The sequence below is a fragment of the Diabrotica undecimpunctata genome, chromosome 4, assembly GCF_040954645.1.
Source record: "Diabrotica undecimpunctata isolate CICGRU chromosome 4, icDiaUnde3, whole genome shotgun sequence".
NCBI lineage: Eukaryota > Metazoa > Arthropoda > Insecta > Coleoptera > Chrysomelidae > Diabrotica > Diabrotica undecimpunctata.
Genome location: NC_092806.1, coordinates 33,183,790 through 33,204,524, shown reverse-complemented (window position 1 = coordinate 33,204,524; position 20,735 = coordinate 33,183,790). Strand labels below are relative to the sequence as shown.

The following is a 20,735-nucleotide window of genomic DNA, read 5'->3' as shown; positions in this document are numbered from 1 at the left end:
TACAGGGAAAAAACCAGATATGTCAAAATTTCATAAAACCGAGAAAAACGCATTTTTAACTTTGAAGACCATAATGTGTCTTACATTGAAACGTATAATAAAACTCGGGAGTCAAAATTGCTCCATAAAAACACATGAACGTCATTGCACTGTTTTTATTCAGAAAAATGTGTTACACTCTTTAAAAATCCAGGAAATTCTTGTCAACCGCAATTTGTCCATTGAAAGAACCAGCTTAGTCATCTGAAACAGAAAATTGTCAATGCTTTCAATAATGAAAATAGATTTCATTTTGATTAGTATTTCTATTGTGAATGATAGGTAATAATAAATACAGCAAAACCTGTCAATAACGGTCACTAAAAATGACAGAACTATTGGCCGATATAAAAAGGTGGCCGCTAATACCAGGTTTTGTAGTCCACAAATTTTGGTTTGGGGGACTTTGAAACTAGCCGGCTAGTACAAGTGGCCGGTTTTGACAGGTGGCCGTTAACACAGGTTTTACTGTAACATGGCTCGTTAAAGATCCCTACCTTTGGTTGGAACACCAAGGCATTCGTCAAAATTTTCCGTTGGTGGAAGCGTGCTCCAGGCGTCGGTGTTTAGTTTTAATCGCAGAAGTAGATCGACGCCGACGTTAAATAAAGAAATAAAAAAAGAGTAATTATAATAATGATAATTTACCTGTTACGACTAATTATAAGGTAAGACGGAGAAAAAGTCCACAGCTGCAGGACCACAGAATCTCAAGGCTCATTAAATCGCTGTGCTTGGCTTTTGAAATTGCGAGGGGTCCTGAAACAACATACAGGGAATAATATTATAATTTTTTGTGATACCTTACCTGAGTAGGCTGGTAATGGTAATTCAAATTCTCCATTCTTCAACTCCGGAGTTGTTAAGGTCATTCGTTTCTTCAAGATGCTTGAAAAGAATGGTCCATTGTAAGAAGATCGATTATTTATAAGTCGACTGTGCTCTGATGTGGCAACAACCTCTTTCAAAACCTGAGTTTTGAAAGGGCATTTTGGAACATACTTATTGTCCAAAAATGATTTCCAGTCCAAAACTATTTTTCGTGTTACTTTCACGACGATGAATGGAGACGGCTTTACGCGGGACCCCTTGATCATGTCTCTAAACTCTTTTGGTAATTCAAAAGGCATTTTTAGATTCCACAGTCCAACATTCTTGTCACACTCTAAGTATGAATGTCCACGGATGGGATATGTAATTTTTTTTTCACGAAGCCCATGGATTTTATTGTTTACGATATAATGTATGAATCGGAATATTGTGAAATTAATGTGTGAATAATGCGAACTTTTTATACCTGCCTGTTTATATTTTTACAAGAAACAAAACGAGTCTTTCTATTACGTTATGTTATATCAATGCATAAATGTCTTGTTGAACATTTAATCATTCAGAAAAATAATTATATTCGATATTCACAAATGTTTGTTCTTACAAAAAAACTTTCTATTATTGAAACACGCATTGTTTAATAATAATTTTTAAATCAATCGAACGCTATCTACCGTGAAACTTGTGACATATCTGGTTCTTTCACTGGACGCATGGACAAAGCTGGTTTTTTCCCAGTACCCCGAAACTTTGAAGTGTAATTACTCATGACAAGACTACTTTTTGCCCTGTACGATAGCTCTAAAATGTGCTTCTCCGCGTGTTCTATACCATAGAATAGAAATCTGAAATTTGAAAAAAATTGACATGTCTGGTTTTTTCCCTGTAGTCTTCATATATACTTTTTTTACTTTTGTTGATATAAAATATTTATTAAAAATAAAATTGTTGCAAATTTGATATACCTTATATACTACTAATAATTTATTTATCATATACTTAGTAGACAAGAAAATAATAATGATGTATATCTGTGCATCTAAATTCTCCTCCTAGTTATCATTATCCATTATCCAGAGATTCTATTATGAACTACCAAACTACTTCATCTCAGCAGCATCTTTTTTGATCTTGTTGATTATTTTGTGTGAGATTGATGATATCTTCATCAGTTGCCAGTGAAAGTTTCAAATCAAAATGATTGTTCAAAGCAGCATTTGCAAGTTTCACCATGGCCTCATCTACAAAGTTAATGAAATTAATTATATAAAATTTGGAAAATAGAAAACCATTCTGCTAATTTAATTATTAAAAAATATGTGTTCTACATTCAACTAAAGTAAAACAAAATATTTATGAATACTGTAGAAATTTTTGAAGACAGCAATATATTTAGTTTGATGATTGGGTAAGATTAAAATATGTTTCACTCAATCCAACTAGATGTCGGAGTTTATATAAATTTAAATACTTTTTGAGAAATACCTAGACAGAAAACTGTATAAGGAAGCGAAAAACAAATAATAATGTTTACTATGTAGCACTTAATTCTTCCATTTTGTTTCTGCAACTCAGTAACAAGTACTAAAAACAGTAAAGGGCCATGAATAAAAAACAGACAGATTAAAGACTTTACCTAAAAATGTAGAGGGAAAGTAAACAATAAATACGATTATTTACAAACACTAACGAGAATGTTTTCATGTCACCAGATAAAACAGCCAATATCTGGCTACTGTGCCCTTAAATTACTATGATTGATACAACCTCTACAATGAAAATAATTGCATTGGTGGATTAAGAATATGTTTGTGTTAGATTTTACAAAGTATTTACAGTGGCAGTGAAAATGTAAAAATTTGATAGGATAAAGTATCGACCAACACCTAGTGACATGAGAAGAAAGTTTTAAGTCTATGTTGGCTTATATAATCTAGAAATATTTCTTAGCAGCGGTGATTAAAAGGGAGGAAGATGCATTTTTTTGTATGTGTTTGCCTTGTACTGATTCAAATAGTACCTACTTTTTGTGGTACAGTACAACCCAACTTTAGTGGCCTAAGAACTATAATGCCTACCACCCAATTTGAATCAGACATTTTTCACTTCTTGGCTAGGGAATAGGTAGGTACAGTGAGACTGTCAGAACACTGAAACAAACTCGGTAGAACTAAATGAACATGCCTATTACTACCGTGAAGTGAAGCAAACAAGAAACCGTTGAGATTTAACAAGAAATGTTTTAGTTATCGCTGGTCATTCGAATTAAGTGCGTCGTAGTAAATATACCTTATCTACTTGGCCGGTGTTTTCACGGAAATTGAAGTTTTTTTTTAGACAAGGTAAGTTATTTTAACTAAAAAGTAAACCATTTTACAAGACAATTAAATTAAAACAATCGATTTTATGTTAAATAAATTGAATTTGAATTATATTATTTGATCTTATATACTAGGATGGTTAAGTTACAACAGGAAAGGCTATCAACAAGTCTTCGTAGACACTTTGTCTCAGGACTAGCAACCTCCAGTCGAGTTTTACGTTGCCGTTTTTGCCCAAGTATTTAGTGGCTCAAAACATGTACATCCAGATAACACTGATGATGGAATATTAATTCCGAAAACGTTCTTTGATGTAACCCGATAGGGTGTTTTAATTATATACCTTTTATAAAGGATTTTTAAAAAAAATTTTTGTGATATATGGTATACAGGAATCCACAGGAACTTATAGTTTCCTTGTGGATTTCAGAAACGTCATTCCAATAATTTATCCCTCCGGACCACAGAAGGTTGTAGTCTTGCAAGTGCAACCGGTTTCAATAAATTTAACGTTGAAATGTTTTTCAGTAAACTTGAAACTGTCTTAAAGAGTTTCTCGGTGTTTGGAGATGGTAGTCAGATCTATAATTTAGATGAGACAGGAACCGTTACCGTTCAAAAGACCCAAAAAGTGTTTGAAGAAAGAGGTATACGACAAGTTAGTAAGACTACAAGTGGCGAACGTGGAACGCTCGTAACAACATGCTGATACCACGAAAACCTTTGTTAGCCCAACAATTTTTAAGGGTTATCCTAAAGCTCCGACAAGAAAATCTGGGGAGGGCAACAAAAAACGCAAAGGAAAGACGATGATAGCTACGGATACCCCTGAAAAAATGGAACTGATTAAATCTAAAGAAAAAACACCAAAACAGAAAAAAGTAACTAGGCGCGTATTAGATAGTGATTCTGATGATCAAGTTGAAAATGAGATGGAATTACAAGATTCCACTGGAGGAGAGAATTTTATTGGTGAAGATCTCGAACCAATTAGTTTCGAACATCTTGATGGCTGCCCCAATAATGGGAATTATGTGCTTGTTGAATTTAACTCTAAGCAAAAGACATACTATGTAGGCAAAGTCTTGTCTCAAATAAAAGAAAATGTCTCACATGTATTAAAAAGAGACATTAAAATGATTTTGCCGCCCTATGTAATGCAAGGGTTAACTAAGTGCCAAAGCTCGCTTATAAAATTTGAATTATCTTGAACGTAAAATAATTTTAATTGTTCCGTCTTAGTGTTCCCACATTGAAAGGAACAGTGAGACTTTTAGTTTAAATATTTTTTAGGTATTAAGTTTTTATCAAAAAAGACATGATTTTTCAGTTCTTGCCTATATATCAAATATAGAAGTACAATATAAGTTTAAAGTAATAAATAAGTTATAGTATGTACTCTACGGGAAAATAAATTATTTATCTAGCAATAGGTGTACCACACTTAAGGAAATTTCAACTGATTAGCTTATATATTGAAAAACATTCTCTCCCTTGATACTTTCATATTGATCCCAAATTTGGTTATGAACAAATCAAAAGTAAAAGACAGGACAGTAACGAGAGATATGCTTGCTAAATTGTTAGAACCAGAGTATAAGGTGTAAGCTTAAAGATCTTTCCCATTCTGTAAAGTTATATAGTTATGATACTATCATGCTTTCAGGGCATGGACGTATAAACATAGATGTTTATACGTCCATGTTTCAGGGAATTAGCTGTACAGTAATATTTTAAATACTGAAATAGTATTATAATTACCATTCTGTATTAAGATATGATAGAAGTACTGGGGTCAGTACTTTTAAATGTGTAAGAGGTGTACTTATTGCAGTTGAGCTTGAGAAACATGTTTCAGCTATACCTACAGGTCCAGACTTCCAATAATAAATTAAAGCAACGGATGTAATATTGTCTTGTGAAAGAACTAAAATCCTACTAAATGTCTAGGTAGGTATATACTTCCAAAATCCTCAAATAATTTATACTACATATCTTACCAATATTAATATTTTTCTTGGCAGATGTGACGTACCAAGCTAGAATATCGTTATTTCTACAATATTCGTCAATTTGTGATGGCAGTGTTGTAGTTACTATATCACCTTTATTTGCTAAAATCACTATGGGTATTGTTCTTCCTCCAGGTAGATACAGTTTTTTTCTTAAATTTGTGAGCCACTAAAAAGCAATCGTTAATTTTGTAAAAATTGTATTTTGGAGTTCTTACTTTACTAACTGAATTAAATGTCTCTGGTCTTGTCAAATCAAATACTATAGCTGCTGCGACGCTAAAACAACGAAATAAGACATATTAATGATTTTTTATATATAATCAAAAATATTATTGAATTTGCTTTGCAATAAACACTTCATCCTGCTTTGTAGATGTCATAGTCGGCCTATAATTATCAAATTACTTAATTAGAATTATAAGGAAAAGAATAAAAAAGAAAATAAGTAACCTAAGTACTATCTTATATTGATAAAAAGAATTGTAAACAAATATTTTTGTCTTTAAAAAATCTTAATTCATGTTATAATAATATTATCTATTCTGTTGAATTAAGTATATTCTACAAAAGATATAATAGGTTTATGATAACCAAAGTGAAGATAGGAAAGTCCGAGATTCAATTTTTTCTAAATATCTTAAAAAAACGTGTCTGCAGCATTTAACAAGAAACGAATGGGACCGTCTTGGATGCGTCTTTTATTTTATCATATTTTTGCGCGATCCCCGCTACGCCCGTAGCCCGCGATAAGAAAGCTATGCTTTCAAAAGTGAGCTGTCTCTTTGTACATAACAGATCAAGTATCTTTGAATAATGGAACAATAAATCAAAATCCTTAAACCGTTCGAAGATATTATTAAAATAACCAGCACATGTATCTCCTGCATCTTTGAAGTGATTCCATATGTTACAATATTGAAATACCTAGAAGGAAGAGACTGCAAATAGAACACTAAATTTTCGATTCGATAAAAGTGACAAATATCTGGTTGCAACTTTTCTTGACCCGCGTTTTAGAACTAACTTCCTGAGATTAGTTCAAACCGAACGAGCGAACAAGACCGAAAATTCTTTTAGAAGCTCTGAAAATGAGTTGTGATGAGTCAAGCAGTACCGATCATGAGTCTTCTCCACTTCGTAAAGAAACACCAATGAAACTGATAAAAATAAAATAACAAAAATATACGACAGTTTTTGGAACTGATTGAAGAAACATGCAAAATGATGAGGATGCAGAGAAAAGTTATGTGACAAATGAGATTGATTCTTATGTTAGAACTGTTCACCTAAATATGACGGCAGACCCTTACAAGTGGTGGTTAGCAAACGCAAAAGCGTATCTAAATCTGACAAAATTTGGAAAGATTTGTCTACCTAGTGTATGCGAGTGAGAGACTGTTCTCAGAAGAGGATATTATTTACGAAGAAAAGCGCAATCGTCTGCTATCAAAAAATGCTGAAAAAAATGTGTATGAATATTTTAAAAAGACGCCGAATACTGAATAGTACCTTATAGCGAAATATTCGGGGCATCACTACTTTTAGTAGTAATCTTTTGGTGTTAAAGTTTACGCAGGTTTATAAGTTTTAAGGAGGTTTTCAGGTATTCGCGACCTTAAAGATCGCTGGCGAAATGAGTATTAATGCAAGATAAAAGGTTTATTAGAATATAGACGAATAAATTTCCGCGCCTAGGGCACCAAGTGATTAAAATCTAGTGATCAATCTCGGTATCTTTATATCATAAAAGTGGCGTTTAGAGTACTGTAGAATTTAACGTATTAGTAAGTGATTTGGACGTAGTCTCCCAATAATATAATAGTTAGGGCCAATAGAAATAAAGTGGAACAGGATAATTTGTATCTTGTTGGGCTAAGATTGACTCTCCATCTCCCGCACAACACATCAATTTCTATCTGTTTTTGAACTTTGATCATTAATGATCATAATATGAGACGTTATTATTAGAGGTATAGTTTATTTCACGAAAAATGGTTGAGTGCTTAATGATTGCAATAAAACCCGACCGCAAGTACCCCAGCTTAGTCAACATTAGTTGAACAGGTAAGTATTCAGGTAAAATTGAAGCTACTGTGGAGTGGCGCTATCTTGTTTGTATAATAAATTCCTGGTAATATAAAAATTATAAAAAGAATTAGAATGCATTTTATTTCATAAAGTTGTAAACATGTTAACAGTGAGTTTCACTATCAATGGTTGATCTTTTAATGACCACAATAAATTTGTTGATCGTTAAGTATTTCCTGGAATAATTATACAGGTTCCCTCTATTCTGTATAATTTGTAAAAGTATATACAACCGATGAGAAATTTTTAAATATACATTTTGTTTCATTTAGTTGAAAGTGTTACCAGTGTTATACCTATTTATACCTATAAAACAGCATTATGTGGCGTCCGTAGAAAAACATTGATGGTGCTTCTTCCATAATTGGAGGATTTTGTCTAAAATGGGCTTCAGATATCGTACAATTGACAAAAGGCAAGTGCTTATGGAGTCCCATCGTTTACAACAGTGGCGTACTAAATATATAACTTCCATAAGAAAGTATCGTACAGAAGATCGACCAATAATTTACCTGGACGAGACATGGTTTGACACTCATGAAAAACCTTTGAAACACCATCCAAAGGATGGTCCGATTCTTCCAACAGGTGTCAAACAAAAGCTCCATCAAACAAAGGAAAAGAATAACAATTTTACATGCAGGATCAGAAAATGGTTGGGTCCCAAATGCCTTATGGCTTTCTGCAAAGAACATTAAAGACTCCTGCGTGGACTACCATGAGGATACAACGGCAGAACTTTTTGAGCAATGGTTTAGGAATTGTCTTATACCTAACCTTCCTCAAAATAGTGTGATAGTAATGGACAATGCAAGTTATCACAGTCGTCAACTACATAAGTCTCCAAGTGCAAATAACACGAAAATTGAAATTCAAAACTACCTCTTAGAAAACGATATATATAAGTTATTTAAAAAATGAACTGTTAAAAGGGTTAAAATCATTTTCTATTAAAAAAGTATATGTTTGTAACGCATTGGCCGAGGACATGGGACATACAGTGTTACGGCTTCCGCCCTACTATTGTTTATTTAATCCCATAGAGCATATGTGGCACCAACTAAAGTCAAATGTTAGGTCACAAAATGTTTCTCCGACTTTAAGTGGTAGTGTAGTCGAATTAATAAGGAAACGTGTTGATGATATCTCCCCAGAAAGTTGGAAGAATTCAGTACGCCATGTAATGAACGTAGAAAATTCATATGTTACTTTGAATCACATAATTAAATCAATTGTTATTAATCTTGAAGAGGATAGCGACAGCGAAACAGAATTAGGTATTTAGGAATTCATAAATATATTTTGGTTTTTTGGGTATTTTTTTTTGTAAATATTAGCTTGTATATATTTTTCTATATTTTTTTTCAATTCATCTATTTTTTGTACATTATGTGTTCGTTTGTATGTATATACTGTAAATAGAACTACAGTAGACTCCCTCTATAACGAGAACTGAAATGGCAGACTAATTACCTCGTTATAAGCGGATCTCGTTATATCCAACAACAATAATATTGTGCATACATATGAATATGTAGTTCTCTCTCTCGAATCTTATTTTCTCTCGTTATAAGCAAATTTACCTCGCTATAAAGGGTTATAGTTCAATAGAAATTTCACGGGACATCTAATGTACCTCGTTATAAGCGAAACCTCGTAATAACCGTGTTCGTTATAAAGGGAGTATACTGTATTATTACTGTACATTTTTAACGATATCCGATTAGGAAGAGCAAAAACTTTTAAACACGCCAGTTTTTTGCTGACAGTCCTAAGCCTGAAAAAGTGTGAAGGAAAGTACCTTTCTGAATTTAGATCCATATACTACAATTATTCACGTAGAACAAAAAAACTACTTTCTTCATGTTAAAAATTGTTCAATTATCAAGTATATTCACTTGAACAACCTGAAAATACCATATGAAATAATCTAATAAATTTTTATAATCGTGTATTACACAGCTACCAATGAAATATATTAAATAACAAACTTTCTGAAGTGTGACCCTATGTACTTCGGTAGTTTATTGAGAGACTCTTGTATATACAATAGGATCAACTCAGGTAACCATTAAGCACTCAACCATTTTTCGTGAAACAAACTATACCTATATCATAACTTTACTTACGCATGCCTGTAAAAAACGCTTAGTAGACTGCCAAATCGCTCGTTGCCAGCAATGTCCCATAAATGTAAACTAATTCGAGTATCTTCATCCCATTCTAAAGTTTTGACGGCAAAATCTGCACCTATCGTTATTTTATATTGCGTCGAAAATTGCCCTGAAAGGAGAAAATAATATATTTAAAAGTATGACAACTTAACATCAATATTTAAAAAATATAATAACCGGTATCGATATTTATAATTTTCTACTTTGCACAGTTCTGTAATAACCAGTGGTGTAACTAAAAATTACTTTTAATTGAATTAATCTGGTTTGGTTTTATTCATTATCCATACATTAAAGCAAGGGTTGAATATAGAATCCCTACATTGATAATAGAAGATTATTTTGTTAATTTTCATACTTTAATTTTTTTTACTTAGGTACAATCATTTTTTTTTCTGATTTTTATTTCTGAAAACTGTTTAAGTTGTCGAAGTTGATGTTGTTTGCTACTTCACGTTTAATCGAGAGCACTTTCAAACTATTTAGCTGGGTCTGGCTCATGGTGGATCGTAACAAGCTTTTTATGAGTTTTAATTTTGAAAAACATTTGAGAACAGATTCCATCAGGTCCATATCAAGAATAAACTGTGCCATCTTCAATGTAGTCCAATTTCTGTCATCTTCATATTTATTCTTGCAGCTTTTATATGGTGGCGTAGTCTTTTAATTTCATTAACATTTTCTTGATCATCGAATTCTGTGTCACAATCATTGAGTAAATACTCGACCTGAACGATTTTTAATTTTACGAATACAGTCTCCATTTTTTACATTCTAGTTTGAAGCTCTTGGCATAGCTTGTCTAAACATTCAAGCATACATCTTTTAGTTTCATCTTCGAGAGATAGTCTGACGTCTTCGGCTGTTTCTCCAGGCATTATCTTTTTTAAACGTCTCCTAAATTTTTTTTTTCAAGGGAGATTCCCATTTCAACACATTTCTCCGAAGCAAACTGAAGAGCCTTCGTAACCAACTCATATCGACTGTCTTCCAAAAAGGCTTTCAAATTTCGGAGTTTTATTACGACATTTTCAAGGCTTAAACAGTCCGCCTGTAAATACCTCTCTGGACTGTTTATTTCTTGCAAAATGTACCCCTATAAATGAAGTATTCCAAGAAATTTAAAATTACAAATATTCGAGAGTAAAATTTCAGCAGAGTTTGTTATAATATTTTAATTGGCATAACACAATTTTTCTGTAACTTGAACTCATCGTGATTGGCACTCCATCTAGTGGCAGATAACTGTTTTACAGATACACCTATAACTTCCATTAAAATCCCCCATTTATGTGAAGATTACAAGAAGAAATTATATAGATACACTTTCTAAAGTTGCAAAAAACGTTACACAGCTAGGGTTGATTGCAAATGCATGAACTCCGCACAAATTGAGAGACTGGTTTGCACAAGGTACAAACATGATTTTGCTATTTTTTTCCTTGAATTTCATTATCATAAGCCTTGACTCCTACACAATTGTAGATCTAATCCATCATTTTTCAATGGATTTATATCATTGCTTATTCAATATTTGAATAAGCTTTTTATGTGACTGCAAGGTGCATTACAATACGTATTAATTTTTTATAAAAGAAAACATAAAGTGAACATTAAAACTATTTTATGTTATGTACCATAGTGTAGTTTTATATATTAAATTTTTTTTTTCGTTATTTGTTAATCGTTATTTTATAATTTTTATGCCAATTTGGCGGTCCCACATATCAGAGGCCCGGGGCAGATTGCCCCACTCCCCGCCTCCCTAATTACGCTACTGATAATAAAACCGTTATAATTTTCTATTTTCACCCAACCACTCCTAAATATAATCATCTTCCAATTCTTTCCAGGTATTTCTGTTAAGAGCAGTCTGAATACAATTTTTTAACGATATTTTCGATATCGTCTCGCCATTTCCTCTGAGGTCTTCCCAAACTTATTTCAGTTTCTTTTCCAATGCGGAGAATTATACGAAAATTCATTGAATGAGCAAAAATTTTAAGTTTTGGATGTACTTCGTTTTAAACTTAAGTTAATCTGAAATTTTGTACATTCGCTTCGGTAACTGGGCACTACGAGCAATTACTCACACACAGATACAAGACTGGATTGGAACAAAGAACTAATGACGAAGTGTTACAGACAAGTAGGTCTCGAATACTGTAAGAAGACGGGATACTAGATCATAAAGCGTTGCAGAAAAGCCATTCTTCTTTTCAGCATAATTAGGTATATTTTAGCCAAGATGAAAGCATCACTTCCTCCAAGCGGAACCGAATCATTCGGTAGTATTCTTAGAAAATAGTAGAGAACTGAAAAGAAATTGACTGCGGATTTAAAAGGTAAACCTCTCTGACTTGCGATATTTAAAAGAGTTTGTTATATTTAAATGCGAAAGAGGTCCCTTTACGGCCTTTTGTATCAAACGTACAAGATCTGGAAATTAACCGATGATTTGTATCATATTGACTCCGCCAAGACAAACACGAATTGTCGAGTGATAAGGTCTTATGAAGTGATTAATTTTTAGTTCCCTTTTATTGAAATAACAGCGATTTTAATAATTAATAAACTTATTAATGTACTCGAAAAATACGTATTGTATGATTAATTAATAAATAATAAAGTATAAAAATTTCACTAAAAAATAAAACATTATTTGTATAAAAATAATGAGAACCATATTGTTTTTACCTTTTTTATCAATTACATTTTTTCTAGTAATGGGTCAAGGCCTTTCTTGGAAAAGTTTATTCAAATTGTGGAACTATTCACGGCATTCAGCGAGTTCGTTACTTTACTCACCTACTTATCGATTGTATGGTGAAATATTCTAAGAATGCGAGAATATTGATTACTTGCGACTTTGAATGGTTAATATGTTTTTCTGAATTACTTGAGAAGTTTATTGCACTTGCACTTACCCTCTGTAAATCTACCAATTATAGATGTTTTTCCTACAAAAGAAAAATATAATTAAAACATATCATTCACTTTTTTATTTAGGTACTATCATATATTTAATTAGTGCAAAATGTATAGACATTCAAAATTTGTATTTTAAAAATGACTTCCTGCCTGGAAGCTGAATCGTTGAATAAAGTAGTTGGAATTTAACATTTTTGTTTATTGTCATTTCCAAAATAATGATAACAACTCTGGAATATTAATAAAACTGTGAAAACTACTGTTATACTTCGTTCGCTGATTGCAGTCCCAACTGCCTAGTGAATTTAGAATTTATTTTTTTTGCGACGTTGGTAAAATTTTGACCGATTGACAATGGCTGGCACTTGATCATTGGCAATATTAATTGTAACTTAAACTAAAAAATTATTCACATGAAGTTTATTTACAAAATAAAACTGTACCAATTAAAACAACAGTTTAAATGTTTATTTTTGAAATTTTATAGTCGTTTATAGACTAGTATTAACAAATGGAAAGTTCTTAATAAAAATTAATGAATATACACTTTCATTATTCATAATTATTTTTTTTTTCAACGAAAGAAATCTGTAGGTAACATTATTTGAGCTATTCATAGTGACAGGTAAGAATATTTGTGTTTTATGTTTCTGACAATGAATCTGTCAAAATTTCCTCAAGCTGAGCGAAAGGACTATAAGTATATTTAAGGTCCATTCGCTCAACTCGGCCATATTTTGACAGCTTCATAGCTGGAAACCTACAACAAAAAAGTTCCTAGCTCACAGTATTAACAGCTTAAATAAACTTTTATTGCAGACTTCTTTCATTGAAAAAAGAAGAATTATTATAAATATTGGAAGTGTATACTAAACCCATAAAATTTTGGGTAGTGTATATTTGAAAAATATATTTCAGTTGTTATAATTTAACATAACTATTTATTATATGGTGCAAATAAATAAACATTGATTGTCGGTAATTCGCAAAGTTCTATTTTATTTACTATTTAGTTTGTTTACTATTAATATTGGCTATGAGTACGTGTTTGCTTGTATAGTAATTTCCAGCCACTTCTAGTCTGCCAAAAAGTAACTAACTTCGCAAAAAAATAATTACTAAATTCACTAGACAGTTCGGACTGGGAATAGCGAACCGACTATATCTATTTAGGATTTAACATCACAAAAAAACAACAAAGACGATGCAGAGCTTAGCAGAAAAATGATCCTAGCCAATACGGCATATTTTGTAGCGAGAAATCTAACATTGAGCACTGTAAATTTTCGAAAAAAATGTGTTATTTACCGACAAGGCTACACTACAAATGAAGTAGTATCATCAAAAATTTTTAAAGCGTATAATAAACACCAAAAACCATCATCATCATCATCATTCAATCTTCGCTTATCCACTGCTGGACATAGATCTCCCTCCCGCTCATACCCCTGAGGTATGAGCGGGAACACATGAGTGAATAAATACTCATACGCTTATGAAACGCACCTGGTGGATCATAAGGGCCTTCACATTTTACTCTTTTTCAACTTGTCTTGAGTGAAATGTCTTTAATCTTTCCTATCAGCCTCTCTTGGCTAACTCTTGTTTCTTCCGACCCCGAATGGCGATTAGGTTTCCGAAGGCAGACGGGTCACTATATTTCCTTCTACTACAACTCTAAAACTCGCCAACACGCTTGGCCAGCGCGGCGTTTCAAGGCCAAATTTCCCCTCATGATGGATACCAAAAACCAATATTCTCAAAAAAATCAATGTAGACTGTGGGATACCGAATGAGCGTACGATTGACTATTTCTTTTTTGAGTAAATTTTTAAATTTAAACACTGACGGGTAGGATGCCATTCACGAACGGTTCATTTTTATTATTGAACGATTTAATTTATTTGTCCAATTAGATGTAATCCAGTGGGGCATCCAGGGGGTTTTGGAGGTTAACCCCCCACAGGCCACTATTCTGACACTGTTACTCACAAATTTTAAGGACTCAAAATGGAGGTAGCATAAAAAAAATTCGGTGCCCAACCACCCGGGTAAGGGGGGTGTAAATACTGTGGACAAGCTGTGTGCTGCTTTAACACTTCAAGAAATACCAAGAGATGTGTCAAATGTAATTTTTCATTCCAACAATCCCGATAATGTAACCAACAGAAGATTTTTTTACAAAGTTTAACTAGACAATTAGTTGATAATCACCTTCGTGCTCGGGCTACTCTTTTTTGTTTGCCATCATCAATGAAATTAAGAATTACAGAAATGGTTGAATCTAAAGATCCACTACCGCCTCCAGCTGGTAATATTGGCCAACGAAGGGGACGCTGCAGTTACTGCGACAGAAAAAGAACCGTCCGACCAAGTATTCATGTGTTAAATGTGAAAAATATATGTGTTTACAACATTTCAATATGCGGACTCACAGTACGCTGTGTGTACTAATGCAACTTTTTGAGGCGCGTATACTGAAAGGTTAAGAACAGATTTTTAGAAAGGCGAAATCTTACAAAGGGAATCAAAGTGAATCGTGAAGCCATTAACAATATCCGATATGCAAATGACACAATATTAATAGCGAATAGAATGTAAGCTTTACAATTCCTGATCAATAAAGTTGTAAAAATGGGTGAAGAGTACGAAATGAAATTGAACATTAAAAAGACGAAATATATGGTCATAACTAAGTACAACGAGTAGCAAACTTCGCATATCTGGGATGTACATTGATCGAATGGGAACACTCTCAGGAAAAATTCCCAATCGAAAGAGCTAGTGGCGTATTTTTGTAAAAATGAAGAACTTGTTATGTAGCAAAGATTTAATTTAACAACTCAAACTACATTTAATTTCTAATGAATCTAGTGGCATGAAATTTTTTATATAAAATTATTGTTAATACAAATTCTATATTTTCGACAACAAATAATCTACAGAGGTAGATCTTTTTGTACATGGCATCAAAAAATTGTTGAAGTCGGATAATAAATAATTTTTTTACATGGTTGTCTTCAATCTAAATGGCTAACGCTGTATACAAAGTTAGATACACTTTGTAAACTGTTCGTCACAGTTATTTAAGAAAACAGCAATTTTTTTAGAATGATTGTTAATTAATTTCACCTTACCAGGGCGAAACATTAACACAGGAAAACATGTGACTAAAAATGTAAAATTTTTCACAAAAGAGAACTTTGATTAGAAATAAAAAATATCTACATTACACAATTATGCACACAGAATGAAATAAGTACTACTAGAGACGTTTAAATTAAACTAGATTTATCACCCTCTTTCATGCGATATTATCTTCTACGTGAAACGTGTTGAGCATTTTTTGTTTTAAGAAAGGGATACCCTGTAGGTACCTACATGAAAGCAAACTAGATTACGTAGACGATTGTTACGCTCCCTTGAATTATTATTGGATTGTTTTTTAGGTAAATATCTATAAAATCTTCAGGTATCTATGGAATGTTTGTACCACCCTGTATAAATCCACAGATTATAAAATTGATAAGATGAGATTACATTAGTTTACTAAAAACAACTTTAATTACCTACGTATATTAATCGATATTCTGAATAAACCAAAAACGTAAAATAACCAATTTTTTTATAAAAAGATAATACAACTTTTACTCACCTACTCCATAATCTCCGATAATTACAATTTTAAAGATCAATTCCTGTTTGTTTAAATTATTTTCTCTAATTGTCTCACTAATTTTTATAATTTCTTCTCGAGTTAAACCAAGACGTGTTCCATTCATGTTCACTATTTACATAGCCTACAATTGTACTATAAAATAAATAATTTCGTAATTTTGTATCACATTATTGTCACGAGATTTATATTTTGTTGTTAGACGTGCGAGACTAATAGGTAAACTTGAGAATATTTAAACATGTTTGATTAGATACACTTTACTCTCAATAATACGATAACAGCGACATCTTCGACCAGGTAAAAAAAGTTTATTTAAAAAAATTAGTGTACTGTGAGTGTATTTAACTAGGACGCTACTAGATGGCCAAATACTAAGACTTGGAATTTTGGATAGTACATAGGTACATAATTATCGTTGATTGAATAACGATAGTATTTATAAGGATATAAATGAATCCGCCAGATGCAAAACTTTGTATTTTTTACCGTATAAGTCAAACTGAGTTATTTGCAAAAACTGGCAAATTTTGTAAAAAAACCTTAGATTTAATAAATGGCACTTTTTTTGTGATAGATAGCTTTATAGGTAAAATATAATGATTTTTTTCTTAGAAAATTGCCGTGTTTGCTAGGAAAAAAGAAAAATTTGAAAATACCAAGTTTTCCAAGTGAACTATGTAAATACAGATTTATGCAATTAAGATTTGCAAATACATGCTAGTAGTCAACCATTAACGATATTAGTGGTCGTTGGATTAGTCTATTCTCTAACATAACGAACGTGTTACGAATAAGGAAGAAACCACGTGGAAGTAGGTAAACTTTTAGTCAACAGTTTATTTTTATCCAAAGTACAAAAGGTCTTACAAATTATGTGTATATATTTATATTAATTAATAAACTCTAAGTTCCTCTGGGTCTTCATCATCAATATGATCATTTTATGCAGAACTCTCGTTATTATTTGTCTGTACGCCAGTATCTATTATTTTATAATATGTGAGATCCCGCTGGTCTCCCCAATTTTCACCAAAATGTTTTCTAAGGAGAGTATTTATGGACGATTTACCTCCTTTCAATAAACATTCAATATGTTGTAATTTAGGTTTCAATAAAGAAATCTTTTTCCCTTTTCTTATTATAGACTTGCTGAACCCTATTTCAGAACGATAAAATATTTCCCCCCTTACCGTGGCCATATGATCTTTGTCATTGGAAAATATGAATCATTTCGATGCATTACATTTAAAATGCCACTGAAGGTTTTTTAACAACATCGTCACTTACCTTTTTTTGTCTGATATCTGCCAGTCTTTACCAAGTCTCAGCACCTTTGAGTGTTTTCCAATTAAATTATATCTTCATATACTTTTCTGTTTATTACAACGTTCTTCTTTTGTATCTCCTTTCTATCATACCGAAATCCTATCTAGTGGCAAAAAGGAATGATCAACAACAAGAAACGTAAATTCCACTTCCTTGATGTGACCAGCTGCTTCATAAACCAACCAGTAGATTATTATAAACATCTTCGTGCTATTTTTGTTCTGTCTAACACATCGATCTGCAAATAGGTGAAATTTTTCGATTTGATTTTTAAAGTTGAATTGTATGAGAGTATCATGTACAGCAGAGGCAACAGCATTTGAATCTTTTGGATGTTCATACTCCAGCCACACACATGACGTCACATTTGCAGAAGAAAGATGGGATTTCGAATTTTCAGCCACGATGGTTAAATTACAAACATTTACTTGCTGCAAAAAACAAGCTGCCTGGTTGGGAAGCTTTGGTAAGGAAAGATTTTTTTGACAATCAAAAGAAAATATTTGTATATTATGATTTGATTCGTTTTTTAACAAAGAATAAAAAGCTCTAGCTCTTAACGTATGAACTCTCTGCTCTGTTATAACCCTTAACTTTTCTTCTTCTGAATTTTCTTTTCTCAAAATGTCCCTCATTCTGAGACACGTAGAACAAGCATCTATTAAGGGAGTGCCGAATGATATGTTGTAGTGTTCAATAATGTATGTTCGTAAATATGATAACTTTACGCAATGATGTGGATTGACGTTGACAGTTACATTCTGTAAAGATTTGTAAAATTCAGATCACATGGTAAATACAATCTAGTTGATCGTCCTCTATTATAATGACTCCCTGCACCGTTCAAACGCGCCATAAATGCTTGGATAGATAATTTTATTGGATCAAATCTCACTTTTGTTGTATCCCTCTCTTCTCTCTTTTGGTATTTCATTCGTGATAATAAACCTTCTTACAACATGCTCTATTCTTTCAGAATTTAAGGAGTTATTTCAAGAAATGCTCTCTTGCATACTCTTAAAAGTCCATCCTCTACTGTAGAAACTGAAATTCCATGTAGGTTTGTACTTGATCTCTTAGGCTTTTGACCTTCACAAAATTCCAGCAGAAAATTTCTTGTTTTATTTTGTCAGAATACATATTATTATGGAACCGCTGAATGTCTCGCATCTTTAAATCCTTACAAAAAGACATTTTCTTTGTATGATTACAAGTGGGAAACCCTTGTAAATCCTTAGGTTTATACCTAAAAATATTGAAAATAAGTCCCGAATCTATCTAGTTAATTGTAGACACCTCTTATCTCTTTCGTTTCCATTTTTCTGTTTGTACAACTCGTTTTCTCCCGTTTCCTTTTTCACAAGGTCTAATGCACATGAAGACCCATAATGTCAATTATTTGCAATAAACTTGGTGTTTGAGGCTGCTGTCGCATTGATTGCTTTTAATAGTAAAAAAAAACGATTTTGGGTAGCTAGCCATATAAAAAGAGAATGTGAGGAATTTGCACTATTTAAAAAACTACGTGATGAAAAGTTTGTGTAAACTCTTAAGAATAGGGAGATATAGATTTCACGCTCTCTATAAGATGCTCCATTTTGCCCTTTTTACAAAATATAAAAAACCGCACTTCATTTTGGTAAACTGAAAAGTGAGAAGGGGTATAACGGGGAACGAGATATGCCCTAATATAAATATAAAATACCGCTCGAAGAGGCATAGTCGAAATATACTATAATAGGTGTATCACACATATAAAAATATATATTATCGTTCCGTGTATGCAGGCTCACTCATTACTGTAGTGAGCGATATTTCTGTAATATATAAGACATAATATATATTATATATATTATAGTAAAGCTCCCCGTGCGTGACTAAAAAATTACCTCCTATTATGACTCTCTCCTCTGATAAAATATCTATCAGCATACCTTCTTCTTCTTAGGGTGCCTGTCCGTTCCGAACGTTGGCGATCATTCTGGCTATGATGACTTTGTTGGTTGCTATACGGAATAGCTGTGTTCAGGTCTTTCTATACCATTCTCTCAGGTTATCAAGTCAGGATATTCTTCTTCGTCCTGGGGCCCTTTTTCCTTAAATTTTACCTTGCAAACACAGCCTCTTGAACACAGAGCTCATAGTTAAGAATGTACTTTTTGTCTTTCCGATGTGACATTTAATCTCTTGGGTATTGTCCCACGACTCATTGATTATTATAATTCCCAAGTAGTTGTACTGTGAGACAAGTTCAATTCTCATTTGGTTCACATACAGATTTGCTCCAGTTATGTTGCTGATGAACGTTAGCTTGGTTTTGCTGGTGTTTATATACAGTCCATATGTTCTACTTGTTTCCGTTATTTTATTTATTAAGTTTTGCAGCCCTTCTATGGTATTGGAAAACACTATTGTATCATCTGCATACCGCAGGTTATTGAGCTGCCTTCATCAATATCTTTTAGAGCCCCTTCAAAAATGTACTGCGAGTAAAGATTGAATATCAGTGGTGAAATAATGCACCCCTGTCTCACTCCCCTTAAGATTTTGACCTGATTTGTATATTCTCCATCTATTCGGAGCACCGCTGATTGATTACAATACAGGTTAGCTATTATTTTTAGGTCTCTTCCGTCAATCCCTGTCCTCTTCTGTACTTCCATCATTTGTTCATGTCTGATTCTATCGAAGGCCTTCTTGTAGTCAATCAGACATGCAAAAACATCACAGTTGACATCTCTACATTTCTGAAACAATACCTGCACGCTAAATAAAGTTCCCTCGTACCAACGGCGTTCACAAATCCAATCTGATTGGGCGCAATTTGTTCCTCGCATTTCCTGTAAATTCTTTTGTGGATGATTCTTAAAAATATATTCAGCAGATGGCTCATTAGGCTTATGGTCATATAGCCTTCACAAACTTTTGCTCCTGGTTTTTTGGGCAATGTAACAACTCCGATTTGCCACTCTCCTGGTATTATCTTGTTTATTTCATTAAATATTTCAGTTATTATTTTTATTTGTTCTGCATCTAATAGTTTCAGCAGTTCTGCAGGAATTTCATCAAGTCTCGGTGCCTTTCCATCCTTTATTTGTCTGACGGCTGCCTTTATTTCTTCTGGTAGGGTTTCGGGACCTGAATTTTCTTCAATGGTGGGTTCTTGTATTGTTCTAAGGTCGTGGAAAAGTTTCTCCAAGTATTCTTCCAATACTTTATTTTTATCTTCCTTGGTTATGGCAAGATTGCCTTCATCATTTGTTATTTTTCCGCTGTTGTGTTTTCGGAACTTTCCAGCTATTTCCTTTACCTTTCGATGTACATTGAAGTT

General features: G+C 32.8%; 1 protein-coding gene across 3 annotated transcripts; it reads right to left on the bottom strand.

The window, feature by feature from the left end:
* Positions 1–85: 85 nt before the first annotated feature.
* Positions 86–16,315, bottom strand: LOC140439426 (ras-related protein Rab-38-like). 3 transcript variants are annotated; one of them, XR_011950620.1, is made up of 7 exons: positions 16,055–16,313; positions 12,396–12,428; positions 9,424–9,577; positions 5,422–5,482; positions 5,192–5,372; positions 688–2,111; positions 86–243 (listed from the first exon to the last, which is right to left on the bottom strand). XR_011950620.1 is itself a non-coding variant. In XM_072529326.1 (6 exons), exons 1-6 carry the CDS (start codon positions 16,179–16,181, stop codon positions 1,981–1,983), a joined length of 582 nt encoding a protein of 193 aa, XP_072385427.1. In that variant the 5' UTR covers positions 16,182–16,315; the 3' UTR covers positions 86–1,980. The 3 variants fall into 3 exon arrangements, 2 of the variants coding, with proteins under 2 accessions (XP_072385427.1, XP_072385426.1); XM_072529326.1 differs by having other exon boundaries at positions 86–2,111; positions 5,297–5,372; positions 16,055–16,315; XM_072529325.1 differs by having other exon boundaries at positions 86–2,111.
* Between the last annotated feature and the right edge of the window lie 4,420 nt (positions 16,316–20,735).